The sequence below is a fragment of the Pseudonaja textilis genome, chromosome 1 (genome assembly GCF_049901715.1).
Source record: "Pseudonaja textilis isolate UNSWEBS1 chromosome 1, rPseTex1.2, whole genome shotgun sequence".
In the NCBI taxonomy this organism is placed as follows: Eukaryota; Metazoa; Chordata; class Lepidosauria; order Squamata; family Elapidae; genus Pseudonaja; species Pseudonaja textilis.
Genome location: NC_141990.1, coordinates 120006772 through 120034487, shown reverse-complemented (window position 1 = coordinate 120034487; position 27716 = coordinate 120006772). Strand labels below are relative to the sequence as shown.

General features: G+C 36.3%; 1 protein-coding gene across 1 annotated transcript in view; it reads right to left on the bottom strand.

Annotated features, from left to right (window-relative positions):
- Positions 1–27716, bottom strand: part of LOC113455276 (protein eyes shut homolog) — a 214301-nt gene that overhangs the window by 75836 nt on the left and 110749 nt on the right. The window contains exon 3 of the mRNA XM_087915874.1: positions 1828–2021. Within this exon, the coding sequence (XP_087772000.1) occupies positions 1828–2021 (194 nt within the window). The remainder of the gene's footprint in view (positions 1–1827; positions 2022–27716) is intronic.

The following is a 27716-nucleotide window of genomic DNA, read 5'->3' as shown; positions in this document are numbered from 1 at the left end:
CTGCAGCCGAGGAAAAGCTGGGGGGGCTCTTCCAGCGTCACCTGGAGACAGGCAAGGAAAGGTGTCCCTGGGGGCACTTTGCTGCCAAACCCAGACACAGCCAGTGATTATTTGGGGGTGGGGGGGGAGAGAAAGCATCTCTCACATTACCAGAGAAGGAAAGGAGATGAAACAAAGCTCACTCTTTCACTGGGACCCACAAAACGCCAATCTAGTGTGTTCCAGGAGTTCTTCAAAATCATCAAACACTCCCACTTGCAGTTCCTGTGCCTCCCAACTCAGGTCCCTGAGATGCACGCTCCCACACACGGCACGGCGGCAACAACAGTCCCCTCCCACAGCACCCGCTGTCAGCCCTCCCCATTAGTTTCCTAGCTTTGAATTGCTCCCGGCTCTCTCTCTTTCCTCCCAACCGGCCACATGCAGGCAGGAAAAGAAAGGGAGATGGAGCCATGCACAGGTCTCCCCTTTTCCAGCCCTTGCTGCCTCTCCCAACATCAAAGCCTCGGAAATGCAGGCAAAGTGGTAGTGCCCTGAGTTGCTTGCTTCTCCACTACTGCCTCCTCCTCCTCCAGCACCACTTCCTTCTCTGGGTAGGGCGATTCTTCACTAACCGAGCATGCTAAGGCAACTCAGGATGCTACCACTGTGGTGGCTTTGCCTGCGTTTCTGAGGCTTCGATGTTGGGAGAGGCAGCAAGGGCTGGAAAAGGGGAGAGCTGTGCACGGCTCCATCTCCCTTTCCTTTCCTGCTTGCATGTGGGTGGGGGGGAGGAAAAAGAGAGAGCCGGGAGCAATTCAAAGCTAGAGAACTAATGGGGAAGAGCTGACAGTGGGCACTGAGGGAGGGGACTGATGTTGCTGCCACCGCTGGGTGTAGGAGCTGGTTGGCGTGTGCATCTCAGGGGCCTAACTCCAGGGTCCCTCAGAGAGCCGGGAGGTGCAAGAACTGTGTGGCACAGATTAATTGCTTTTGGGGGCCATTTCTTCTGAGGCCCACCAAAAATTTTCCACGGCCCAACAGTGGGCTGCGGCCCACCAGTTGGCGACCACTGGTATAGAGTTTCCTACTCGAGCAGGGGTTTGGACTAGAACTAGACCTCCAAGGTCACTTCCAATTCTGTTACTCTGTGAGTGCTTGGCAACCAGCATGTATTTACAATGGGTGCTGTGTCCCAGGGTCATGTGATCACCATTTGGGACCTTCCCAGCCTGTTTTCAAGAAGCAAAGTCAATGGGGAAAGCCAGATTCACTTGATATCTGCAGTGGGTTGTTTAAAAAGGGTCACAAAAAGTTCATAAATTTGGGTGTGACTCATTTAACAACCACTTTGTTTAGCAATGAGCAATGGAAAGTCTGTCCCCAATTGGGGTTGTAAGTTGAGGCCTACCTGAAAATATATTTTGGCAGAACACCCCCCCACACACACACACTCCCAGGCACACACTTATCATGGTGGGATTCAAAATTTTACTACTGGTTCTGTGGGCGTGGCTTGCTAGGCATGGTGGGGCTTGGTGGGCATGGCAGGGGAAGGAAAATCCCTATTCCCTGCCCACTCCTGAGGGAAGGTTATTGCAAAATCCCATTCCCTCCCCACCGCACTCACCTGCCTTCCAGCTGCGTTCTCCTGTGCAGGGCAACAAAAGACCCAGCTAATCAGCTGGGACTCGGGAGATAGAGAATAGATGGGGCAGGGCCAATCTGAGGTGGTATCTGTCGGTTCTCTGAACTACTCAAAATTCCCATTAGCGATTCTCCAGAACCGGTCAGAACCTGCTGAATACCATTTCTGACACTTATCCATGATATAGAAATTATACTCACATTTGGCCGATCGTGACATGTGCCTCCATTCTGGCATGGTCCAGAAAAACACTCATTGATATCAGTTTCACAATCAGGCCCAAGAAATCCCGGAGAACAGGCACAACTGTACCCGGAAGGATTATTGTGGCATACAGCTTCATTCTGGCATGGCTGAGAACTACATGCTCTCACGGGCTCTTCACAAAATGGACCTTAAAAGCAATCAGTGGGAGAGAGAAAACTATTTGTTAGAAAATGGGCAAAAGCTTTTATTGTGTCCCATCAATGTATCAAGGATAAAAGTTGTGCATTAGGCTTTCAAAATAATGGGCAGAGATCATCACAGATTTCTAAGGTATTTCTATCTGTATAGAAAACTCCTTTTGGCTTTTCTTCCAAATATTTGCTTGGATGTGTCATGTAAGCAATAATAAAATAAAATAAAACCTGCCTCTGCAAGTGTTCTTGGATTTGTACAGACTAGACATTCATTAATTTCTTAATATAAATAAAAATGTCTCCTGGAGATATGGGAAATCTCAGAAAAAAAATGTTTCTAGATAAAAAAAAGAAGGTGAAACCCTAGAAAGAGAAGAACAACAAAGATGATTAGGGGGCTGGAGGCTTAAACATATGGACAACAGTTGCAGGAATTGGGCTTGGCTAGTCTAGTGAAAAGAAGGACGGGGAAGACATGATAGCAGTCTTCCAATATTTGAGGGGCTGTCACAGAGAGGAGGAGGGGTCAACCTATTTTCCAAAGCACCTGAAGGCCAGACAAGGAATAATGGATAGAAACTGAACAAGGAGAGATTCAACCTAGAACTAAGGAGAAATGTTCTGACAGTGAGAACAATCAACCAATGGAACAGTTTGCCTTCAGAAGTTGTGGGAGCTACACCACTGGAAGCTTTCAAGAAGAGACTGGACAGCCATCTGCCAGAAATTGTATAGGGTCTCCTGCTTGAGCAGAAGGTTGGACTTGATGACCTACAAGGTCCCTTCCAACTCTTAGTCTAGTCTAGTCAAGTCTTTTTTATTTTAAGATGGAAAACTTCTTGCATTTGTCTTGGAGAACATGAAATTCAAATGGCTATAAGAATTTCCTTTTGTTGAAGACTTTTTGGTTAAACAGATTATTGCAGCTTCATATTTCCCATCATTGGAAAATCCCATTTCTGTGTTCTTGCTTGCATCATAAAATATAATATTTTGATGATGGACATAGTATTCTAAATATTTATTGTTCATTAAGGCAGATGAATAATCATCATTTGTAATAGCTACAAATGAGCTCTCAAAGTTCTAGGTGAATGCATTTTCAGTTCTCAGATACCGCAGCATCAAACAGTAACTTCTTTATTTCTTGCTACTCTCAGAAAAAATATATGGATCTTCATTTAACCCAGTCTGCCAATTCTTAACAGAAACATTGGGATAAAATAGAAAAGAGAGTCAGAGAAAGTGGAGGGCTTTTTTTTGCCAGTGACAATTGAAGAGACATCTTTCATATGTTATTTCCTGTTAAAGACAACCCACAGATTCCAGACTTTAGCAAAATTAATTCAGGCATTGAAGGTCCTTGATTGAAAGGTACCATCCATATTTAGATCATCACATATGACCACTGTACAAGATCCCAATTATTCATGGTTGTCATATTTTGTAAACAGTTTAATCCTATGCATGCTTACTTAGTAGAGAAAGAAATGGCAAATGTTCAGTCTATGTTCTAAGTAGACTTTTTTGATCTGCACAGACCTCTACATGTCCCAAACTTTCACCAAATCATGAAAAGATATTTACCTGATACTAGCTATATTTCAGAAATATATCCCCTAAACATTTGAAAAGGCTGCCCAACTAAATTATCTCTAGGAGAGATATTAAATTATATTTTGGAGCATTTATAGCTCATTTTCCATATGCAGGACCTATATTTTCCATCTGACTAAGACAAAGTTTTTAACTAGGAATCCTTATACATCTTATGCATTTATTGATTTATTTTCTGAGAAGTGGTCTGGAGATTTCACTACATTCTCAAAGGAGTCAATGGCATCAAAAAAGTGACAAATTATGGGGTCCTTGATGTTTTCTGAGATTGATGCTTTTCTTTCAGACATTTCCTTTCCAAACTAGGTAACATCATCAAACTCAGAGAACACTAAGGATCCCACAGTTCAACCATGAGCTACATATATTCTCTTCTAAGACACAGAACTCCTAGCTTTGTGTGACCCTTGTCTTGGGAAAAGAAAAAAGAAAACATCAAAAAAGCAGTTCAAAATATTTTTTGACTGGATTTTGTTTCATTTTCCCCCAGAAGTGCATTTGGTAAGGAAACTTAGTAGAATACCTTAGATGTGACCATATTTGTATGAAAGAGAAAATTGATCATGCATTCATTTTTTAATCCAAAGCAAGTTTTACGGCAGTCAGCACGATACAAGCTACAAGATGTTATGCACAAATCTGTGATATATTTTATAGGTAATTTTGTTTACGTATTTTTATGAAAATGACCCTTATTTTGATTTATTGCTGATTGCTTAATGTTGTAGTGCTACGCTTTCTAATTTTATCTATTTTGTTTAGCCTTCTTCTAGGTGGCAGATTCTAAAAGTTAGAGCTGCAGCATATCATAAATTAAAATATACCCCATGCTTCCATCTGCTTATTTTTTGTCATGGCATAAATACACTATTATTTGCTGCTTATACACTTTGATGATTGCCTATTTAAATAGATGGTCCTTATCATGTACTTATACTTCTGTATAAATAATAATCTAGCAATATAGTACAGAAGAAAATTATTCGTGGTTGAACTGAAATAATATTATGTTGTCATTGATAGATCTTTTCACTTAAAATATGGAGATTACCTTGAAGCTGTGGTGCCTTAATATTTTATGGAATAAATGCATTTTGTCAGCCTCAAATTAAATATAAAGATTTCTGAGGCAGTTATACCAAGAAATAAGCTGCATATATTGCACTCTTATGAATGTATTTAATGAGCATGATTAAAAGAAGAAAGGAGCTGTACTGAAGAGTAAACAGCACAAGACATAATGAAGCAGAAAATTAATGTTTGTGGAGTCCTTGGTGCTCTCTGAGCTTGGTTTTTTGCTTGCAAAGGTTTTGTTACCAGACAAGCTAACATCTTCAGTGCTAAAACGGAGTAAGCTTTGCTCTCTCTCTTTCTCCTTGGTAGTTCCTTGATTAGGCTGTGGTTTACTGCTTGATTAGTTGTTAATCTTGGTATTATCTGGGTGTCGATTGAGGAAGTGTTTTTTTTTCTTTTTAGCTTTTTATTGCCTCTTTTGGATGGTGTATAAATGTTGTTTATCTCTAAATGCCTTTTGATGGCAGATTTGTCTGAGTGCCAGGCTTCCAAGAATTCTCTAATGTTTTTGGATTTAACTTAGGATGGTCAGTTTCCCAGTTGAAACTAAGGTTGAGTCTGTCCATCTGTTGTGTTTTGTTTTTGTTTTTTGTCAGAATTGCTACCTCACTCCTGTGCTCTGCAATTGTTTGGTACCAATCTGCCATGAACTCTGGATGGGGGGAAGCTAGATGGGAGGAGGGAAGGTTTCACTGTTCACTGTATCTTCTGAGACTTGGTTTCAAGATTGAGAATGCAGTTGCATTCGAACATGGAACGACCATTTTGAAAACATTGTCTTTGAAACTGATTGGCCAATGGGGGCCAGTAATGGGAAGTAACTTAAAGTTACACTCAGGGATTTTGGTGTGTGGATTTCAGTTCTGGCTAGTCCAAGTTGAGGCAGGGCTGACAGCTCACTGCCTTCTTGTACATGTTTACTGCTAGCTGGTGTTCATGATTGCACTCTGCTGGTCTTCTGCTTGTCTATTCTATATAGCGGCTGTTACCCTGTAGTTTGTAGCAATATATTATTGTTTTTCACATCTCAAAGTCACTCTTATATGCCAAAAATAAACTGTTTTCAGTGAACGATATGGAAATTCTTAAAAATTAACACAATCCATTTCAGCAGTACTCACTTAAGAAACAAATATTTCCCTAACATTTTTCACTCTTGTCTTGGTTATGTTTTCATTGCCTAATTGCTACACTCTCCCAAAGATTTAAAATTATCTTTTTGGGAATGTCAGATGGTCATAAAATCTTTTTTGGTAGCGACATGTCTTGTTATCTACATCAAATAAAAAATAAAATCCTATCAACATCCAATTTCCTGGTCATTTCCCTTTCCATTCTTATAGGACTTCCACCTGGATGACATTTTAGAAGACATCCCGTTTTACAGTAGCAAAGGTAGAGTACTTCCCAAAATACACAAAGTTTAAATTGGAGTTAGTCTTCTTTTTTTAAAATATTTTTTTTTATTAATTTTGAATAAACAAACATACACAAACAAAACACAAAACATGAAAACATAAAACTTCTTTTTGGAAAGAGGCTTAGTCCCAGGTTACATCTTTTTGTACAGACATAAATCAAATTCATGCTCACTTTATATACCATTTCATATCTTATTTACCATTCTACATTTTCTATATGACTTCTCCCCTCTTTTCACTCTCTTAATTCTATTTTATTTATTTATTCTATTTTATTTCATCTCAATTTAAATCATTTAGCTTGTATCTTTTGTCCATATTTTCAATTATCTATTTATCTTTTCTCATTAACACAAAATTTCTCCTGTAATCTCTGATTGAAGTATGACACCTTTATATCTTTCCCCTCAATTTAACACTTAAAATAATATATAATTTTCATTCTGATTCTGCTTAGTACATTCTGAAGCTACGTACTACATTTTAAAATAGAAAAAAAATAAGTTTATAATATAATTAAAACAATAATCCATAGTAAATTAAACTCTATCATTAAATCTTAAGCATTTTACACATTCCCTTTAATATTTTATTAAATCATATAATATTCCAATTTTCTAACATTATTTCAAATACAAATACAACAATACAACAATACAGTCTTATGTACTTTTGCAGAATCTCTTTTTTAATTATGTTTTTACCCATTATCTTTGAAAAAATCCTGTTTCTTTACATCTTGTTTCTCTTCCCTTTTCCCCTTCCTTTCTTTTCCGATCTAACCTTTTTACCCCCCCCGTCTCTTGATCTCCACCCTCTTCATCTCCACTCTCTTCTGCATTCCTCTTTTCTGTTGCTTTCTGACATTGTATCGATTTTTCACCTTATTTTTCCCTTTTTTGGTTGTTTTTTTTAAATCTTAAATTCTCCATTTTCTTTCCCCTCTTTCCCTTTTCTTCCCCAACTAAAATTGTTTGTTCATTAAAGATGGCTTCTTCTTCTTCATCCCAACCTTCTTGTTCTTGTAGTTTCTGGTAGGTAGAAATCGCCATTTCTAAGAAATGAAAAACAGATCCAGAAGAGCCCTTCCTTTCTTGTTCCTCTTCTTTTAGCTTTTTAAATTCCATTTTCAGTTCTTCAACAGATAATGCTATTGTGAAAAAAATTTTTAAACAACCCAAATGTTTTTAGTCTTTCAAATAATATTTTCCAAAGGTCCCAAAGTCACCAAGCAATCCAAATAACTACAAGCTGTTTCATTTATCACTTTCTTCTTTTAATACTTTCTCTTCCTGGGGTAAAGTTCAATTGCAAAGTTCCAAAGTATATCTTTTAGAAGTCTTGTTACAGTTTAACTCTGATCTTATAAGTTCCAAGCAGCCTCCTCCAGCAAAGTCTTAATGATTAATTCTTTACCTCACCCTTCCCACTTATAGCAAAAAAAATTTTTTTTTAATTCCAATGTTCAGAAATCTTTAATGTCCCCTTAGCTTTAATTTTCAAATTTAATTACCTGCTAGTGCCAAAATGGTTTTTTCCAATTTCCATCTGCTATCTCTGTAAGGAAGGAGAGTGAGAAAAAACAAACTTTCCCTTTTAACTTTCATCCTCCGCTTTTACAATCTTCTTAGGGAACAATGTATTTTAATGAAGTTGAGTTTCCAGGGTATTTAAATGCTACTTGTTATCCCAGTTCAGCCAAAAACTTGTCCAGATTCTTGTCTGGATGAAAGCTTCTTTGTGGCGGCCGTTACTGACCGCCGCTCCACCATTTTTGGAAAAGCGAGTTAAGCCAGCTTGGGAGGGGTATTGCAATTTCCCCCTGACCCCTGCCAGATCTCCCCTGTCTTCAGCTGCCTCTACAGGGTAGCCATAGTCCCCAAAACCAGCTGGATCGGGGGCACTCCAGCGGCGAGCGCAGCAGAAACCATGCACAATCGCGGATTCGTGCCGCCGCCGAAGACTTGCAAACCGGAAGTCCAGAGTTAGTCTTCTGAGCATACCCAAACAATACTCAAAGGAGTACCAGAGGAACTTCATCATGGAACAAGCTCTATTTGAGAACTACTCAGTAGGATAATGTATGACTAAGATTCCAATTTATTGTTAGTTAGATTACTGTAGTCTAGTGGGTTTTATTTAACACTGTTCTCTTAAGCCTCATACCTAATGTTGTGTGATGAAAATTGTTGCTGAAAACCCTTGTAGGGAGAGAGCATTTTGCCTCTGCAAATGGGGGTAGGAGTGGTTTTTTTGTTTTTGTTTTTAAATACTATTGTCAGTGAAGTAGAGAAAGAAAAGTGTCTAAAATCTACTTCATAAACTTAATAAGCTAAATACATATTTCCCTCTTTTGGAGAAAGACACAAGCATTCCTATTTCTCAAAGAGGGAAGACATCTATATAATAAGTAGTTTTATTCATCTATATTTATGAACAGTAGTGTAAAGGATGCTTTGAAAAAAAATCATTTGAACTGTAAATAAATAGAGATAGTTCTCAACCACAATTGAGCCCAAAATTTCTGATGTTAAATGAAATATTTGTTAAGTGAGTTTTGCTCCATTTTATGACCTTTCTTGCCACAGTTCTTAAGTGAATCACTGCAGTTGATAAATTAGTAAACTGGCTGTTAAGTGGATCTGGCTTCCTGATTGACTTTGCTTGTGTGAAGGTCACCAAAGGGAATAATGTGACTTTGGGACAGAGCAACAGTCATAAGTATGAACTAGTTGCCCAGCAGCTGAATTTTGATCACATGATCCTGGGGATGCTGCAAAGGTTGTAACTGTGAAAAATGGTCATAAGTCATATTTTTCAGTGCCTTTGTAACTTCAAACGGTCACTAAATGTACTGTTGTAAATCGAGGACTACCTGTACCTAGGTAAAGATTACAAGCATAGATGGATTATACTTTTATAAGCAGATTTAGAACACAAAAATTCAAAAAATCTGAAGATTCCTATGTGTCAGAGAGCCAATGCACCAAGAATATTTCTATGAAAAGTCATCATTAAATAAATATTTTCTATGAAAATTATTGACATTCTTCCCTATATTTTTAGTAATGAATCTCTGACTCTTTCAGATTTCTCCATACCCTTCCTAAAAAAGCAAAAACAAAGCTTAAAGTAGAAACCAATGCTTTGATGATCAGATATGTATCAGTGTTTATCTGCAGATTGCTTTGTGTGGGCAGCTACCTTCTGTGTGAAGGAAATTCACTACATGCAGCGTGACTTTGAATTTTAAAAAACAACAACAAAAAAAACCATTGTATAGTCATCTGGCCATTCCAGGAAATGCTGGAGATAAAGCCTCCAGTTTGCAAAGACCCAGCCATTGCTTCATGCTAAGCTTTTTAAAAATGAGAGAAAAATAAAAGAGACCTTTAAGTTGCCTTGGGCATTTTAAACATTAAGACCCATCCTGGTCTGTTGCTGAAGTCATAAAACGAAACTCCACATAAAATTTGCTAGCTCTCATTGGTAGGCAGAAATGGGAGCTCCTTGGGCCTATTCATCCCTAAACATGTACAGTATATGCAGAGCTGCTTCGACAGAGTCGGCAAAGTCAGCACATGTTAATTTAAGTGTCCCCAATGGCCCAGTGGTGGGATTCAAAAAAAAATTTACTACCGTTTTTTTGGCTGTGGCTTGGTGGGCATGGCAGGGGAGGGACACTGTAAAATCTCCAGTCAGAAAGTGGTATTTGTTGGTTCTCAGGACTACTCAAAATTTCCACTACCAGTTCTCCAGAACCTGCTGAATACCACCTCTGCAGTGGCTCTTCTGTCACAGTGCTAAAAAACAAAAAACAAAAGTATTACTTGGCATATAAAAGCATCCTCCTGCAATTTTCAAAATCCTTTATGAATATTGCAATGTGAAGCAAATTCTAGCATATCTGTTCTCTATAAACAAAAAGTGCTTGTCTGCGAAGCATGATAACTTCATGCTACTTTTCTGCTATCAACCTAAAGTAGGCTCATCATTTCAACAGTTATCGAGAAACCTTTCTAGAAATGAATGTAATGCATTTCCAGCTCCTTCATTTGTCCTATGGATAACAGCAGAAAATTGGTAAAATTTGTACTGATATAATTTTTTTTTTAAAAAAAAGACAGCTCTAAATGTATCTGTGTGGCTATGAGGTGGGCACAAATCAGAGGTGGGTATTCAGTAGGTTCTGACCAGTTCTGGAGAACCGGTAGTGGAAATTTTGAGTAGTTCAGAGAACCGGCAAATACCATCTCTGACTGAAGATTTTACAGTGTCTTCCCTTGCCACGCCCACCAAGCCACGCCTATAGAACTGGTAGTAAAAAAAAAATTGAATCCCACACCACCGGCACAAATAAGTTATATTATAAACATTAGAACTGATTCTGAGCCTGAAAAGAAGGGTATTTTTTCCATCCCTTTCTAATCTAATCTTTCTTTCTCTTAGCTTTTTTTTTCCTGTAATAACCTCTTGTAGTTTCTAATAAGTAATTTAGGATGGTAAATACACACTTACACAAATGCACACAGAGTAAGCCATTAGGAAAATAATGCTGATTTTTCAGGAAAAACATGAACCTGTAATCTAAATAAAAGTTTATAAATCTAAGAAACTTCACTGAAACTGCTGAGAATACAGAGAAGGATACTTTGGACATTTTTTGAGACAAATATATATGTGTCTTTATGGGCAAAAGATGTTAGGCTATCAGTAGCATCCGAAAGATGGAAGTTCAGAATGAACTGCTGTGAGTAAAGACTGCAAAGAACAACAGAGAGATCTTCTTCAGGTATGTTCAGAATCAAAAGAAAAGAAAGAGCAACCAGCTATTCTGGCCTCTCTTTATATTTTCTACCTTGATATCTGATGTGGTTTTCCAGGAAAAAAAAAATCCTAACAATGAGAAAGTTCCAACATTGTAACAACCTGCTTTGGAGATGATGGGCAAAAGGTGATCCCATAACCCCATGATCCTGGGTCAGTGCAGTTGTCATAAATAATGCCAGCTGCCAGCATCCAAATTTTGATCACGTGACCATTGTGATGCTTCAATGGTTGTAGTATGAAAAACGTTAATGTCAGTTTTTTCAGTGTTGTTCTAACTTTGAATGGTCACTAAATGAATAGTTGTGAGTTGAGGACAATCTTTATTGGCGGTGGTGGAATTAGAACATAAAAAAGAAACAAATAATGTCTTGGCAGCAACCAGTAATTTATTTTCTTATTGAGATAAGTGCATATAGTTTCACACAGAGCTGAACACTATATGTCCAAGGAGATTCTCAGTCATTTATGTCATGGCTGTTCCAAAAGTGCTTTTTCAAGGGGCAACTGGACTTTCTGTTTTTTCTTTGAAGACATTTCACTTCTCATCCAAAAAGCTTCTTCAGCTTAGAGCTGAAGTCCAGTTGCCTCTTGGGGGGCGGAAAAGCACCTTTGGGATGAACATTGTATGGTTATTCCCACCCACCCCCAAAAAAATGTTTCCATTTTTTCTGGGGTGGGTTTTTTTTTTTTTTGACCAAGTCTTCCATACAGTTTAGAGTCAAGGCTGAAGAAGAAATTAACAGTTACCAAGCTAGAGATGGCTATTACGTTAGCGTCAGCTTTTTTTCAGCAGTCTCCACAGTAAGTGTGTATGTGTGTGTCAAAATCTTCAGATTGATGAGTAAAGCAGATCAAAGTTGGGTCCATTTTGTATATGTAATAACTGTGCGGGGGGGGGATGTGGCCATACCCATCATGTTGCATATTTTTACTCTTGCCCCACCATGCTTACACTCATTGACATTAGATCACAAAGAGCACACCACATATCCATTCACTTGAAAGGTAAGAGCAAGCAGCCTCGAGGTTGTAAAAGTCACTTATACCTTCTCATTGGCCACAGGCAATCAATTGTTGTATATGATGTCATTCTAATCTGGTGGAGTCATGTTTGTAAGTCTTCTGTTACATCTTCTGTCTTCTTCTGTTACGTCTTCCGTGATGACCTGGGGTGTGGCCCAAAGGCAACACCGTCAGATAATCAGTAGGAGTCTCTTTATTAGCTCCAACTTTGCTGTCATAGCTTCCAATGTCCTGGTTACCTTCTGGCTGGAGAAAAACTCTCCCAGGAACAGCCTTTGGCTGTAGAGAATTAAGTCCAAAACGTGGTCAACAAAATCTGTAACTATAAATCCAATTAAGGCAAAATGAGATAATTAGTCCAGCAGGGCAGGAGGAAGAATTCCAGATGTGAAGGCACGGCAATCACTCAACATGGTTGAGAAGATGCCAGGAACACAGATAACTAAACTCAACACAAGATAAACTCACATCTGCTCCCAATCGCTGCAGCACTCAGCATGTATTTCTTTTAAACTCTCTTGCCAGCTGAGGTTAATGAAGGGAATCAGGGCCCTTCCTCCCCCATAAGCCATGCAACTCACGTTGCTCTCTTTTCTGTTCCTCCAGGCATGCCCTAGGATGATGAGGGGCTGGCCCTCGGTCTTCCTCTGAAATCCCTCTCCCTTGTTCAACCTCTTCCCTACTATGCCCAGCCAGGCTTTGCCCTTCCCCAGTTTCTTCCACAGCCTACAGAGCCACACTCCCACTCCGTGTCAGCTATTTGTCTTCCTCCTCAGATTCAGACTCTGACAGAGATATGACAGCAAATCTGTGATATATTTTCAAGTCTGCTAAAGTACACTGTCAAGTCAAAGGTAGCTGATCTTTTTTTGTTTCAACTTCCTTTCAGGAATTTGAATGTCATCCAATGATCACACAATTTTATCTCTCAACAAATGTTGGAAAATTAAAATTTCTCCTTCATGCCTCTTAGAAGTATCTGTGATAGTAAACAGCAAAACAGCTGTAGACTTATATTCCTCTTTCCAGTATTTTTAATTTAATGTGTTCATCATTATTCTCCAGTTAATTTTCTTTCCATACAGAGAATTTCCCACTAGAATCACCTTTTTTTAAAAACATACACTCTTTTCTTTCTTTTGCTTTTCATCATGTTGTAATCTTGAATGACTCTATTCCAATCAAGTAGCCATGTAACCTACTAGCCATATACAGTATTATGTCCAGCTCTTAGCTTCCTTCCCCCTCAGTCTTAGTAGTATGGCTAACTGGTAGTAATCAGGTGCAAATTGGTGGAAAGAGGGGGAATTGGTTTTCTCACATTGTAAGAGATTTAAATTAGGAAAGCATTTTTGTGTATATAAAAAAAGTCTCTGTCAGGTCAACCCATAGTCCTGATGATTTGATTAATATATTAGTGCACTATTCCTGGTAGTAATAGTTTTCTTCTGGAATTATTTTTATACTTCCCAGGCTGACCTGGAGTCCTGGATGGATGGATGTATTAATTGATTGATTGATCTCTGATTAGACATCTGATTCTGGGCAGCTCACCAAATAATAAACAATAAAAACAAAAATGCAATACAAACAAGATGGGATCCTGGCTGTTTGCCTTCTAAACCTAGATTAAGTCAAGCAGGATTTATAAATTAGCCTTAAATTCTTATTCCTTAACTCCCTGACACTTCTTTGTTCCAGAAGGTTTCTAATCCATAAAAAAGGGGAATGAAAAAATGTGGACACCTCTCTTTCCAATAGTCAGCGTACTATCATATTAGTAGCACTGTGGAAAAGCTTCCGTGTAATATACACTCCAATAAACATTCTTTTATATTTACTCTCACTGCCTTGGAAAATAATAACTGATAGCCTAATATTAACATATATTCGGGCCACTGAAGTTGAAACTTTCAATCCCCATAAAGCACAACACATATTCCTACTGAGTGTTTGTTAGCAAGGAAAAATAGAAGAAAACTAATTTGAAAATAAAATATTGCCCAGGATTTATCTGCAAAGAAACTCATTTTGTTGCAGGCTTGGAAAACTAATTGATAAAAATAACCTTTTTCAGCAGGTTGGTTTTATAGCCAGAGGCAGACTACATTTCTGTAATGAATTATTACTGCTAAGCAAAAAAAAAAAAAAAACAACCACTCCTAATCAAATGATACCCTGATCTTTAGAAAAAATATTATTCAAATATGATGATAAATTTCTATACCTTCAGAAACTCATCATAATAAATGCTAGCAAATAAATTTTACACATTATAGAGGTTTCAGATGTTTTATGTTTTTATTAATTTATTTTATTTACTGATTTTTTACCCACGAGGCCATCTTTCCATCATATGCTGCTTAACCCTTCCTACGTTACTCAGGATGAAATTTTTTTTAAAAAATGGTAGTATCTGAGTCACAGTTGGAAAAATCCAGACACACTCACAGATTTAGATGGGTGAAGGTGCTAACTCAAATCATTTATCTAATAATCAGCTGAATACACAGTGATGAAACGGTAGCATAGATTCATGAATTTTTTCTTATTGTCATCATAAATTGTGCGTTTTGTGGTATTAATCTGACATTTCTTGTACTGCCTTTGCACCTTTGACACACTGCACTAATTCACTAGGTACTTGATTTGCTTGTTGAAAAAATGTAGCCCTCATGTTTTTGTAAATTTAGCATGAAATCGGAATTCTATCAAGTATGATTTTTCCCCCAATAAAACATGATTTCACAAACTGTATGCTTCCTGCCTGATTTCACTGTACTGTAAGGCTTTAAAGAAAATGTATTGCCATAAAAATACACTTTTGGCTGATAATGATTAAACATGATAGTCAAAATATAGATAAATTATATTTGTATTTTTCCCCTGTCCAGTTAGTTTATCTATAGTATTCATCCTACCATACCACAATTTCTTACTGTAATTAATTAAACAAAAGAAATCTTAAGATATCTTCAAGTAAAACTTACTGATTTGAGGAAAGCACTGAAGCTACTTTCCAGCAATTTAATGTAAAGCAAGTCGTCTGCTAACATTGGGGAAATAGCCTTAAAGTGTTGGGTAGAGAAAATTGTAGATTCAATACATTTTATGTACTGAATGAGTAGCTGAAATCAGAGCATAATATTAATCTCCTCTTTGAGATTAATTTATATGAACTATATTAATGTACTGACTTTTCATTCGTTTAATATTCACATTATTGCAAATACACACATAAATAGGAGCAACCAGCAATAGAACACAATTCTAACTGCAGTCTATCCACAGTCAAATCAGATTTGCAATTTATAAAAAGTTACTATATTTATTATGTTATGGTATGCACATTTTGTTTTGTTTTGTTTTTTGCCTATTTTTTTAATGAGGAAGTAAAAGAGAATCTGAAATAAAATGCTTCTGGCTGAAAACAGGACTCAGGAGTCAGAAGCTTTATTCATACACAAACTTCTGCTCACGAAAAAACAGTTATTGTAAATAATTTCTGCTAGAACCAGTGGACAATTTCTAATTTTCATACAGGAGGCACAGAGAAACATCTAATTCTATGGAAAACCCATCCATCCATCCATTCAATGTATACCCCACTTTTCAACTCAATTGTAAGACTTAAATTAGATTTACCTTATATGAAGTGAGAAAATCAAAACTGCCAGGGGATAACAAAAAGTGAGTTTACCCAAAGAGCACAGTTCAATCCCAAATGCACCCTTGAACCTCCATTTGTTTGTTTGTTTATTTGTTTGTCCGTTTATCTATCCATTCATTCATTTTGTATAGCCACCCAATTCAACCAAGTGATTCTGAGCAGCTTATAATTATGTCCTTTCCATGAGCTTGGCAATAGTATCATAATACTAACTCTGGGTGGATGGCATACTTAACAGAGAACTAAGTTTTCTTTTAAAGCCCAATTATTTCACTTGAAATGAATCTACAAGTTACCATTCTTTTCATCCAGGTCCCTTTCTTTTCAGGTGAGGATTTTTTTTTGTGGGAAGCCATATATAATTGTAATAATTAGTTGAAAACAAATGAGTCCTCACTAGACTGCTGTGAGAAATTTTCAAGAGAGGGTCAAATGTGAGGGCAAAGTCAAAATGCCTCAAGTGTCCTAGTCTTTTGGGCCATCTTTGGCTATGGCCTCAACTGCAATGTTCTTCTAAGATAGAGATAGCAGAGACCTGTGCTTTAGTAACCTCTCATTTCCCGACATTCACATACATAGGAATCCCTCAAAAGGCTGTTAAAAAGGCATTGGGGATATGGTTGCTTGTGTTGATCATGAAGAGCTTCATCAAATACCTATTCATTTCCAGAATTAATTCAAGATTAGGATGTTGCTATCCAAAGAAAATTACCTGCAAATCTACCTGTAAAGAACAGAATGGCCTCTCTCAGTCTTCCAGAGTTCCTGTATGGATGAGGTTGGGTAGGGAGATGAAGGGATGGAAGAGGAGAGGAGCCGGTCTCATTACCTCATTCTATAGTGAATAAAATCAGGTTATTATGGAACCAGAAAAGAAGCATCCAGAGAGTACCCTGATCATCCTAACGTTTTGGTGCATGGCTGAGGCCACTCTGTTTTACTATGCATTTAGGAGTTATTAGTGAACATTGAAACTCAACCCTTACAATACCAATTATTATAGGATTGGTGCTCACCCTCTTTTGTTCTGGTGATTTTATTGATTGATTGACATTTTATTGCTATTTGTTTGATATTATTATTCATCCTAGGAAATTTTTATGAAAAACAAATGCAAATTTGGATGAATTAATATTGCTTTTAGATATGTTTATTCCCAGTCAGTTATTAATTTATGCAACTAAATTGTAAATTTATAAACAGACACATAAACATATTTTCAAGAGTGATTTAAAGTTATAGAGTATCATTAAGTCAATTAGGAAAGTGAACACAATGATACTGTAAAACTGACAAGTTCTCATAAGTAATCGATATTGTAGCTCTCTGTTTGATTAAAAACTTCTAGTTTCATAATGAAGAACTTCAATGTTAATTTATTAAGGAAAACAAATTCTTTTAACCAAGTAAAGGTTTGAATGTTGAATGTCATCGATCAAAGGTGTTTTACAGTAAAGGCTTGCACCTCTGACATGTTGTTAGTAAATTGCAAAAACATACATTTTTATAAAGTCTAGTATTACTACAAAGTATATTGATCCAATACTTTGCAAGTATGTCTAATAAAGACTCAATCTGAGAAACAGCAAAAAAGAGCAACAACAGTTATATCTAAAGTTGAATGAGTATCTTTCCTTCCTAGGGCAAGTATATTCTATCAATAGAACTAAAGGAACTATGTTTTTAAAGGTTCCCCCCACCCCGTCACATTTTTTTTACTTCTGAAAACCTGAAGGAAAGTTATCTTATCCCTAAAATAATACATTCCCTAATAGCAATAACAATAGCATTTAGATTTATATACCGCTTCACAGTACTTTACAGCCCTCTCTAAACGGTTTGCTGAGTCAGCATATTTCTCGCAAACAATTCCTCGTTTTACCAACCTTGGAAAGATAGAAGGCTGAGTCAACCTTAAGCCGCTGAGAATCGAACTCCTGGAGTGAGCAATAAGTTAGCCCTGCAGTACTGCATTCTAACCACGGCACCACAGTCATATTACAATCTTCTCCCAATATTGTTTAAATATTTTTTATGAAATAAGAGTATCCTTAGTTGGAAAAAAATGTCAAACATCTGTTATTGATTTTAAAAAGACATCAAATGCTCAGAACAGTACAGCCTCACATGAAAAACAAAGGCATTATCAAATATTGTTATTTGCAATTGTTATTTTTGTTGGATGAGCACTGGCAACCACTGACTGGATTTGGCATTTTCATCCCCCTAATGAGTCCTTCCCAAGAACCTGAGATAGGCAGCTGTTGTTGTTTGATGGTGTTGAAGGTATTTTGCAGCATGTAATGTGTTCCAGGTAAAGTTGCCTTTTGCAGTTGACTAATATTACGCTAAGACGTGAAGTTACAGCTGCCTGTTCTTTAGCTGGTGTTTGTCTTCATACACACTGAGTTCTTCTCAAGAATCTAGGATTATTGATATTGACTGATATTGTTATTATGGTTGGTTGCACAGTCAGCCAGATGTTTAAATTACATTTGGCATCTTTCCATTTATCAAATCCCTCCCAAGGACTTGGAGAGGCAGATGTTGTTTGATGGTGTTAAAGTATCATTGAAGGATGTAAGCTGTTCCAAGTAAAGATGCCTTACATACTGCATTTATTAGTGATATTTCAATAATTCTACATGTGATTCCAAGCAATTTATAACTTAGAATGCCAAATTAATAGTGGGAATACCTAGGTTCAAATACCAGCTCAATCACAAAGTTAAGTACACCTACTTCACAAAAGAGCTGTGAAGTGAAATGGGTAATGGTGTAGAACAGGGCTGTCAAACTCCCAGGCTGTGGGCCGGATGCATCACTTGTTGGCCACGCCCATGCCTGGTTTAGTGAAGGGGGAAAAAGTCCCACCATGACAGCGCCAGTTTGACACCTCTTATGTAGAAACATGTACTTTGGCTCTCTGTTTATATAAATTATAGCCTAAAACAAAGTTTAGCTTTTATGTTGCATAAAACTGTTGCGTTATAATTGCACTGCCAGATTTAAACATGAATTTGCAAAGGGCAGTCATACTATTTTTTAAAAAATAATAAATAATAAATAAAAATGACCATTCCAAAGCCATTCCGATCGACCACTGTTTCTTGATGCTGAATTCTGTTTCAAACCACATGTGTTAAGTTCTGTATATAGCAAAATCCACATTGATGATTCTGCAGATTGTGTTTTAATATAGCAACCTAAAGTATTATTTACAAAGTCAGCCATGGTCTTAGAAAAGGATATATGTCTGGCTTTGGTTCCACTGATTACTTTTTACAGCACTTGAACGTTTTGCTTACATATCAAAGCTTCAGCATTTTGAATTCAGCAACATGTTTGGATGATAAGTTCTTTGCAGGAGAACACCAAAGCATTTCTTCTTATTAGAGTTCATTTTTGAAACTCTTATTTTATATTGCTTTCTTAAATAGAGAAGGACAACTGAGAGAGAACCTAAAACATAGGTAGGAAAAAACGGTTTTGTTTTTTTAAAATGTGATATTGTGCTTTTATTTATTGTAGTGGTTAATTAAATGAATTTTAAAAATCTTATTCTTTTTTTTTCTCTATGCTTCTGCCCATGTTCGGTGCCACTTTATTTCTGGCTGAAATCAGAAGCATGTAAATATGGATGTTCCAACATAACAATCTCAGGAGCCTCTTTGATACATGACCTTGATCAGGGTTGAATTGTGGGGTCCCTGGTGCTCTCTGATGGTGTTTTCTTACAGACATTTGCTAGCACTTATGTTACTTAGTTTGGTAATGCAAGTTTGGCAAGAAAACCATTAAGCTCAGAAAACACCCAGGACTACACAGTTTATTTACTGGGCTGTATTTGTTTCCTCATTGATGTCAATGGCTTTTCCTTATCCAGAAGTTATATTTTTATATGGTATTGATTATCTGTTCCCAATAAGCTTGTGGTATTACATCAAGATAAATTTTGCTCATATGGCTCTGAAAACTGCACTATTCCCTTTCATGTGCAGAAGAAATGATTTCATTTAATTTCATCCATCTTAATCCAGAAAATGTACAACCTCTTTGAAGAATATTATTTATTCTATATAGTGTGAAAAATTCATAGTTCGTTTTGAATTATAACTTCATCTCAATTTCATTTTATGTTTTTCAATCTGAATGTACCTATATGAGTAATGTTAATTTCATTTGACTTGGGTTTTCCACATCAAAGGAATATAACTCTATTGGTCTCCTTTTATAGCACAGTATCATGATATTCTAACCTATATACTGTACATTAGTACATATTACATTATAACAAAATGGGGTATAAATACATTTAGCATTTTTCCAATTATATATGTGATTTCACATCTTTTTTTCAGTACAACAGTAAAACTCCTTAGCTGATTTAGTAGCTTTATCTGAGGTTAGAGTTAGTTGTCAAATCCCAGAATCAAAAATTCATGTTTATCTTTATCAAGCAAAAAGTCCAAAAGTGTTTTCCATGCAGAAAGAAAAGTAGTCAGTTTTGTTATCTTTGATCAAAGCAGTTAGTTTTGCCATCTTAACCATTTTTGTTAACTTTACCAACAATTCTTCATTATGGCAATTTGTGCATGTTTCCAACTCTGTGCATAGAGGTGCTTTGCAGCAGTTATCAAATATAAAAGGAAAGTTCATATTCTCTTTCAGTCTGTTTATCCATCAACTTAAAAGAAAATTTTCTCATTTCAACTATATATCGACTTTAAAAATCTTCTGGAAAAACTAATGTATCTGATCTTAATATTTCTTACCACTTTTACAGGTCCATCATGAATGACAAAAAGTATAGTCTCCATGCCATGAAGTATGAGCAAAATGTACTTCCGCCTTAAAGTGTGTATGTGTGTGCACGCACGCACAAGCGCGTGCGCAAATATGTTGAAAATTTTCTTCATTGTTATGATAGGAAGCTTCCAAGTTTCTGATATTCTGATATAGAGCCGTGTTGGTGCAGTGGTTAGAATACAGTACTGCAGACTACTTCTGCTGACTGCTGGCTGCCAGCAATTTGGCAGTTTCTCTCCTGAAGTAAGCAGTGAGTTAGCCCTGCAGTGCTGCATTCTAACCACTGCGCCACCATGACTCTTTAATCTATATGTTGATGATGTATATTATAACATGACTAACAAGCTATTAAAATGTGTCAAACATAACTTCTCTCCATAATTTATGTTGTCGCTTGATTCAGTAATTACTTTCCTTGGTTACATTAGTATGAAACAATAATTTGGACAGTGATAGTAATAAAACGGCAATCCTGTAAGGATCCATACAACATATTGTAGCATTGTGGTGGTATTATTCTACTCATGCCTTATTTGGTTGATAATTTTTTTCTAAAGAGAACTGCTTTCAAGCACTGTTATCATAATTTGTTTCTATAATAATTTAATGTTCTGCCAAATTAAGACTGCATTCCTTTGGGGCCCATTTCTAAATTTATAGGACCTATTAAGAATAGGCCTTACAAACAGTGTAACAGTTTAAGTAATCACATAGAGGACTGCATAAATTATGTGAAACTTTTTAATACTGATTCCACATCATAGAAATTATTTTGGTTGTAATTTTTTTTACTTCCCTATTTGACATTCTACCCTCTTCAAAAAGTTCCATAAACTATTTTTTTTAATAAATGAGCAACTGCCTGTATTTCAATTTCCTGTTCAGAATATTTTTCCCTGCATGAACTTTGCTGCTTATTTAAGCTAAACTCTGCAAACTCAAGTAAATTAGTTTGTGTTACAAAAACAACCTCATTCTCCTTTAATGAGCTGGTTCACTCAGATGATTACAGGACCACTGAAGGGAAAATGACCTGCTAGATTTCAACATGGTATTCTATAAAAGCCCAGGAACCTCTTTGAGAAGGTGTCTCAGATTCTTTATGAACCCAATTCTATAAGCTAATATTTTAATTTAAAAATGGCTTCTCATCATATTCCCCTGGCTTCATATGCCTTTTCAACGAGCATAGGACTTTCACTCTGTAATGCTTCTTATCCTTCACATAGTTGATCCTTCCATTTTTCAGAATACAGCATCTCTATCTCTATTGAGATAGAGTAGATTGAATGATTGAACAGAATAATTGAGTCAGTCATTGGGAGCACTGACCTTTTAAGCTGTTAGAAATCCGAAGATGGAATGCCAGTCCATTATTCCTTTCAAAGCACAAATACAAACAAGTGTTCACAAAGACGGGTATATATTAGCATATACTATCTCAGTTCAAGAAAAGATGGATATGGTAAATATATTGCAATAAAAATTTGCAGGGTTGTTTGGGTTTTTTGCCTTGCTTTTATGGTACTGAAGATGTGATTTTGCATGCCTATTGCCCTGGAATATTTGGGGGAATTTAAGGATTGTTTATTTATATTTGAAAAAAGGGTAAAGAAGGGACTTTTTATCATTTATGGTGGACATGTGATAAAGCAAAAAAATATTGGTGTAAGATACATATCTTAATAAAGAAAGTTCTTAAAGTGAATATAAAGAGAAAACCAGATACCTTTCTTTTGTGTTTAATGAAAAAGACCTGGGGAGAAAAATAGGAACTTTAATGTTATATATGATTACTTTATGCACAGAAATGGAAGGTCACTTTGACTCCACCCCAATGGATAAATAAATTTATGGAGTTAGCAGAGACAGCTAAATTGACTGTTTTGATCAAAGAAAAAAATACAAATACATTTATTTCTACTTGGAAACCATTTCTGGACTTTTTGATTAAGGTGATTAAAAAAATGAAACTTTGATTTTGGGTTTTACCGATTAGATAGACGTTGTTATAGGACTGACTAGTTTATACTATTAGCTAAAAGTAAAAAAAGTTGAGGTTTGATGTTGATGCTTTATTCTATTGTACCAAAGGGAGTTGGAAGTCAATCCCTTTTTTCTTCTTTTCCCCTTTTTCTTTCTCTCACTTTTCCCTTCCCTATTTTCCCTACTACTTATTTTTGTGTTTTCTTTGTACGCTATATTATAAACTAATAAAAACCTTTTTAAGGCAATGATGATCTGCTCCTTAGGTCATGGATGTCCAACCTTTTGGCTTCACAATGAGTTCAAGAAGAATTGCCTTGGGCCATATATAAAATATTTAATATACAGTAGTTAATATAGATATATCACATAATAATGTTAAAAAATTTACAAAGTTGTAGCTGTCCAGGAATGCATGTGGACTTCAGGTCAAAGCTTGGAGATGCCTGCTTTGGGTTGTGGACTGCAGGGAAGTGTTATGAAGACTGATGAGAAGAAATAATATAGTAGTGGCCACTCTTTATGCAATGAAAGAGAAGGCTGAAACCACTGTGCTACAATGCTTGTGAGACAATCTTTCTGTTTCGGCCACCGATGAATAATATTTGTTTCCTAAATATGACTACCATATAAGCCTCTGAGATTTCAGGCTCACAGATCATAATGCTCGTGATTCCAAGTTGGTAACTGAGAGATGGGAATAACGTTCCTTATCTTGTTTCATTTGCAGCTTGTCAAACATGCAGGTTTATTTTAAAAAATATTATGATCATTCCCAGGGACAATGTTCCGGTGAAAACAAAGAGATATGGGAAAAATAGTATGACAAAATGATGAACAGAAACCTGAGTGATAGTGGAGGAAGATAAGGGACAAAATTGTGGTCCTAAAAGGTTTGTGATTTATCCATTTATATGCCCATCTTTAAAAAAAAGACACATAAAGAACCAACATTACGTTTGAAGGCAGAGCATTTCACAGGTTAGGGGAAGTACTATTATATGCATCTGATAAATAGGCCTCTCTGAGTTAAAGCAAATAAATCTCTTCTGCAGATTTTAAAAATGAAACAGAGTCATAGCAAGACTGGGAGATGTCTATCAAAGTTATGCTTTGAGCCATTTAAGCTTTATAAGTAAGATCAACAGCCTAAATTTAAGCCTGGGAAAAAATGTAACTAGTGAAAATATGTAAGTATTGGAGTGATATAAAGGGAAATCCATGGCCTGTTTATTACCATAGATGCCACATTTTGCATCATTAAAGAATTGGGACACTTTGCAGGAGCAAATCTACAATAAAGTACATTGCAACAATGTAGACAAGATGGAACCAACACATAGGAAACACAGTTGTGGAAAATATACCCAATATATCCTTAAATTACCACAGGTAATGTAGATTCAAAGTGTACCCCATGTATCCAACATGATCTTCCAAGGGAAACACCATTAGCGGCACAAGAAGTTGAACTCCAATTCCCTAGTCAGGTTTCTAACAGCATCTTCATTTTGCCTGGATTTCATCTTGGTGTTTTGTTTGCTTTCCTATTCATCCAAATAATCAAGTCTAGGAAAGGAGATTGCAAGTTTCCTTGGGGTTATTTGACAACAAGACAGCTGAGATCCTTGGTAGCCTAAAAATAATAAACCTGATGGACTTATTGTTCATCCATACTATGGCTATGGAAATTCTGCTTTTCAAGTGACATTAAGGCATGGGCATCCAAAATTTTTAAATTATCATCTCAAGAATGAGTGACATATATTTAATGGTATATAGGATGCCCTTCTGAAGTGCTTTGACTAAAGAAAAATCTTAACCTAAAATAAGATAGGTGACCTGATAAATCACTGCCTTGTTCAGCTGATCATTATAAATGAACAATACCGCCAATCTCTGTAATCTCTGCTTCTCATTCAAATATGTTTTTCTTTAATCAACACTTTCTCCCCATGTTTCTGCTTTATAAAGGGAAAACTCAGATCTTTCAGAAAATGTCAGCATGAAAAAAGAAGATGAGAATTTTATTATTATTCTCTGATAATCATACCCTGGCCAAAACAACACTTGTTTCACAAACATTGCATGGCCCTAGACTAACAATTTGTTTTGTTTTGTTTATTCAATTTGAACTCTATAACATGGTGAAAAGTTTTTTTTAAAGAATTTTTATTTCAAATGACACTACCTTTTATTTCCCAGGCTTTGATTCATTGCTTTTTGGATGGAATTTAAGTCAAGATCTCAATGAGAGGTACTAGCTGTTAACTTCAGAATGATTAATGGCAAGACAAGATATCAGGTATTAGAGTTAAGGACCCATTAAGTCAAGAGAAGACTTAAAAGGCAGAAGGAAGGAACAAGTCACAGGAACAAAAGAAGCCCTGGCCACAATATACTTCCTGATTTCATCTCACTGATATGATCTTTTTCTCTTGCTTAGTTGTCAACTGAATGTCACATGCTTTAGTACCTAATAAGTCAGCTCATTTCAACAGTCTGAAATATGCAGTTTGTCCTTAAATGAGAGACAGAAAGGATTCCCACAACGAGCTAATTTGACATTTAACTTCAATTTTACATTAAAACAGCAATCTGCTAGCCATTTAAACAGTACAGACTAAAGCAATTGGTTTTAAAAAGGAATAACATACTGGATTTATACATGCAAATACTTCTATGTAATGCTTTCTTGTTTGTGTGTTTGTTGGCAAATATTTTGATAATAGGAATCACAGTGAGATTATTGATAACAAAATAGCAATATTGCCTTAGTGTCATCTCTTCCCTGTCCTTTCTTGTACCTTTGTCTTGTCATAGAAATGAAGTGTCCTCAACATTCTCAATTCCTGATAATTACATTGACCAATCACATAATCTTTTTGGCAAGAATAAATAAATATATATGATTGCCTACTTCCCAACTCATGTATACTTTTAAGATTTCCTGATGATATTAGGATAAGTGTTATCTGGTAGACATACACAAAAAACTAATAAATACCCACTTGTCACAGAAATGTGCGTGTTTGTGCATGTGCATGTGCATGTGCATGTGATAGATAGATAGATAGATAGATAGATAGATAGATAGATAGATAGATAGATGCAGAGATGGAGACAATAGTACGGCTGAAAATGGAGAGTAGGGCTAAAGTAAAGAAAAAGTAAAATCACAGTTAAGAAAATGAAAAAAAATCACATACATACAATACATAAATATCAGATTAGCTTATCTAGATACTCACTTTACTCTAAACCATCCTTTTCAATTTATATTCTGCCTAGGACTTATTTTCCTTTCATGTTGACCTCATGTTAGACAAGAGCTGATAGAGACTAGCATGATTTCAGAATGTGCTATGTGATCAGTCTGACAAATGTGATGTGGAGTCTGCTTTACTGTATCATGTAGGATAAAAAGGTAGACAGGTTTTACCCATTCCTAGTAATGAGGTAAGGTGAGCAAGGGAAGGACCAGATCAGAAATAAGGACTGATGAAATAAGGTCTTAAAGACCAACCACTAAGTTGCAGCTCATTGTAGCATAACTGTGATTACAAAAGCAAGCCTGATCAAATCAGTTCATCCCCTGAGCTATCACTGTTATATAGAAAACTTGACTGCATGTGAACAGTCCACAAACCTTGTTCATTCACTTGTACTGATTATGTTACCTAGTTGGGGGAATGAAACATTTCTAAGCAAACAATGAAGTTCAGAGAGCACCAAGAACTCAAGGTAGTATTTGACGAACTCTGTCCACTCTTTGAGGTCCATAATTCTTTTTTTTTTAACTTTCAAGTCATGAAGTTTTCTCAACAAGAGTTTGGAAAGTGGTTTGCCATTCCCTTCTTATTCGGGAGGGATTGACTAGCCCAGTGGTGGGATTCAAATAATTTAACAACCGGTTTTCTGCCCTAATGATTTCTTCCAAAAACCAGTTCACCAAACTGCTCAGAAACTTAACAACCAGTTTTCCCAAAGTGGTGGGAACTGGCTGAATCCCACCACTGGACTGGCCCAAGATCACCAGTTGGCTTTGTGCCTAAGAGGGGACTAAAACTCACAGTCTCCCAATTTCTAGTCTGTTGTTTTAGCCCTTATATTAGATTGCCACTTGAGGTCCGTGTTAATACAAATATTATTTGTTTATGTATTATTCAATTTAATAACATATGTTCAGTCTCATTACAAAGCATTTCATCTGTATCTGAATATTCTCATAACTAACTCCAACATTCAGCAATTAGATTAGAAGGCTTGCACTGTTAAGAATTCCCTATTCCAATGATGAAAATTGAGTACTGGTTAATAAATAAAACATATCATATATCTAGTGCAAATATATAACAAGAACTAATAAATAGCACAATGTCCATTATTTTCCCTTTTTAAAAGGGTATAACTGGTTTAATTGTCATTTGTATCATAGGCCTTATTAGATATCAAACTTCTGAAAAGGAATTTAGTTCATCTAATTATTTCCCTTTTGCCTCATCCTTCAGCAGCAACAAATCACCCTGCAAATATTGGGATGTTTACTTGGCACTTTCTGGCAACATTATGTTATTTTTTTCCTTTTCTTTTTTATGCCACATATATATAACAGTTTCACAGAAGCAATAGAAAAGATTTAATGAAGTCAATAATGCCAATGTTTATGATTGAACTGCCTACTCTACAACTTTCTACAACTTTCAAAATTTCCAGAAATCTGATACAGCTTACGACCACATTTGAGCCCAAAATTTCTGTTGCTAAGTGTGACAGCTGCTAAGTTAATTTTGACCCATTTTACAACTTTTCTTGCCACAGTTGTTAAGAGAAACATTGGAGTTGTTCAGTTAGTAACATGATTACTAAATGAATTTGACCTCGCCATTAACTTTGCTTGTCAGGTCACAAAAGGTGATCATGTGATTCTGGGACACTGCAAATCCATCATAAATACATGTCAGTTGCCAAGCATCTAAATTTTGAGCACATGAGCCTAGGAATGCTGCAACGGTCATAAGTGTGACAAGCGGTCATAACTCACTTTTTTCAGTGACAAAATTCAAACAAAATTGTTAGTGTTTGGGGATAAACCCCCTAGCAGAGTGTGCAGCAGCAGTCAAGCCAGGCAGGCAAATGAGAGAGAGAGTGGGCCCAAGAGTATACACACACTGGAGACAAAAACACTGTTTGTGGTTTTAAAATAGTTATTTAATACACACAGAGATTAAGAAGTGTCATTCAGTCCATATGTCAGT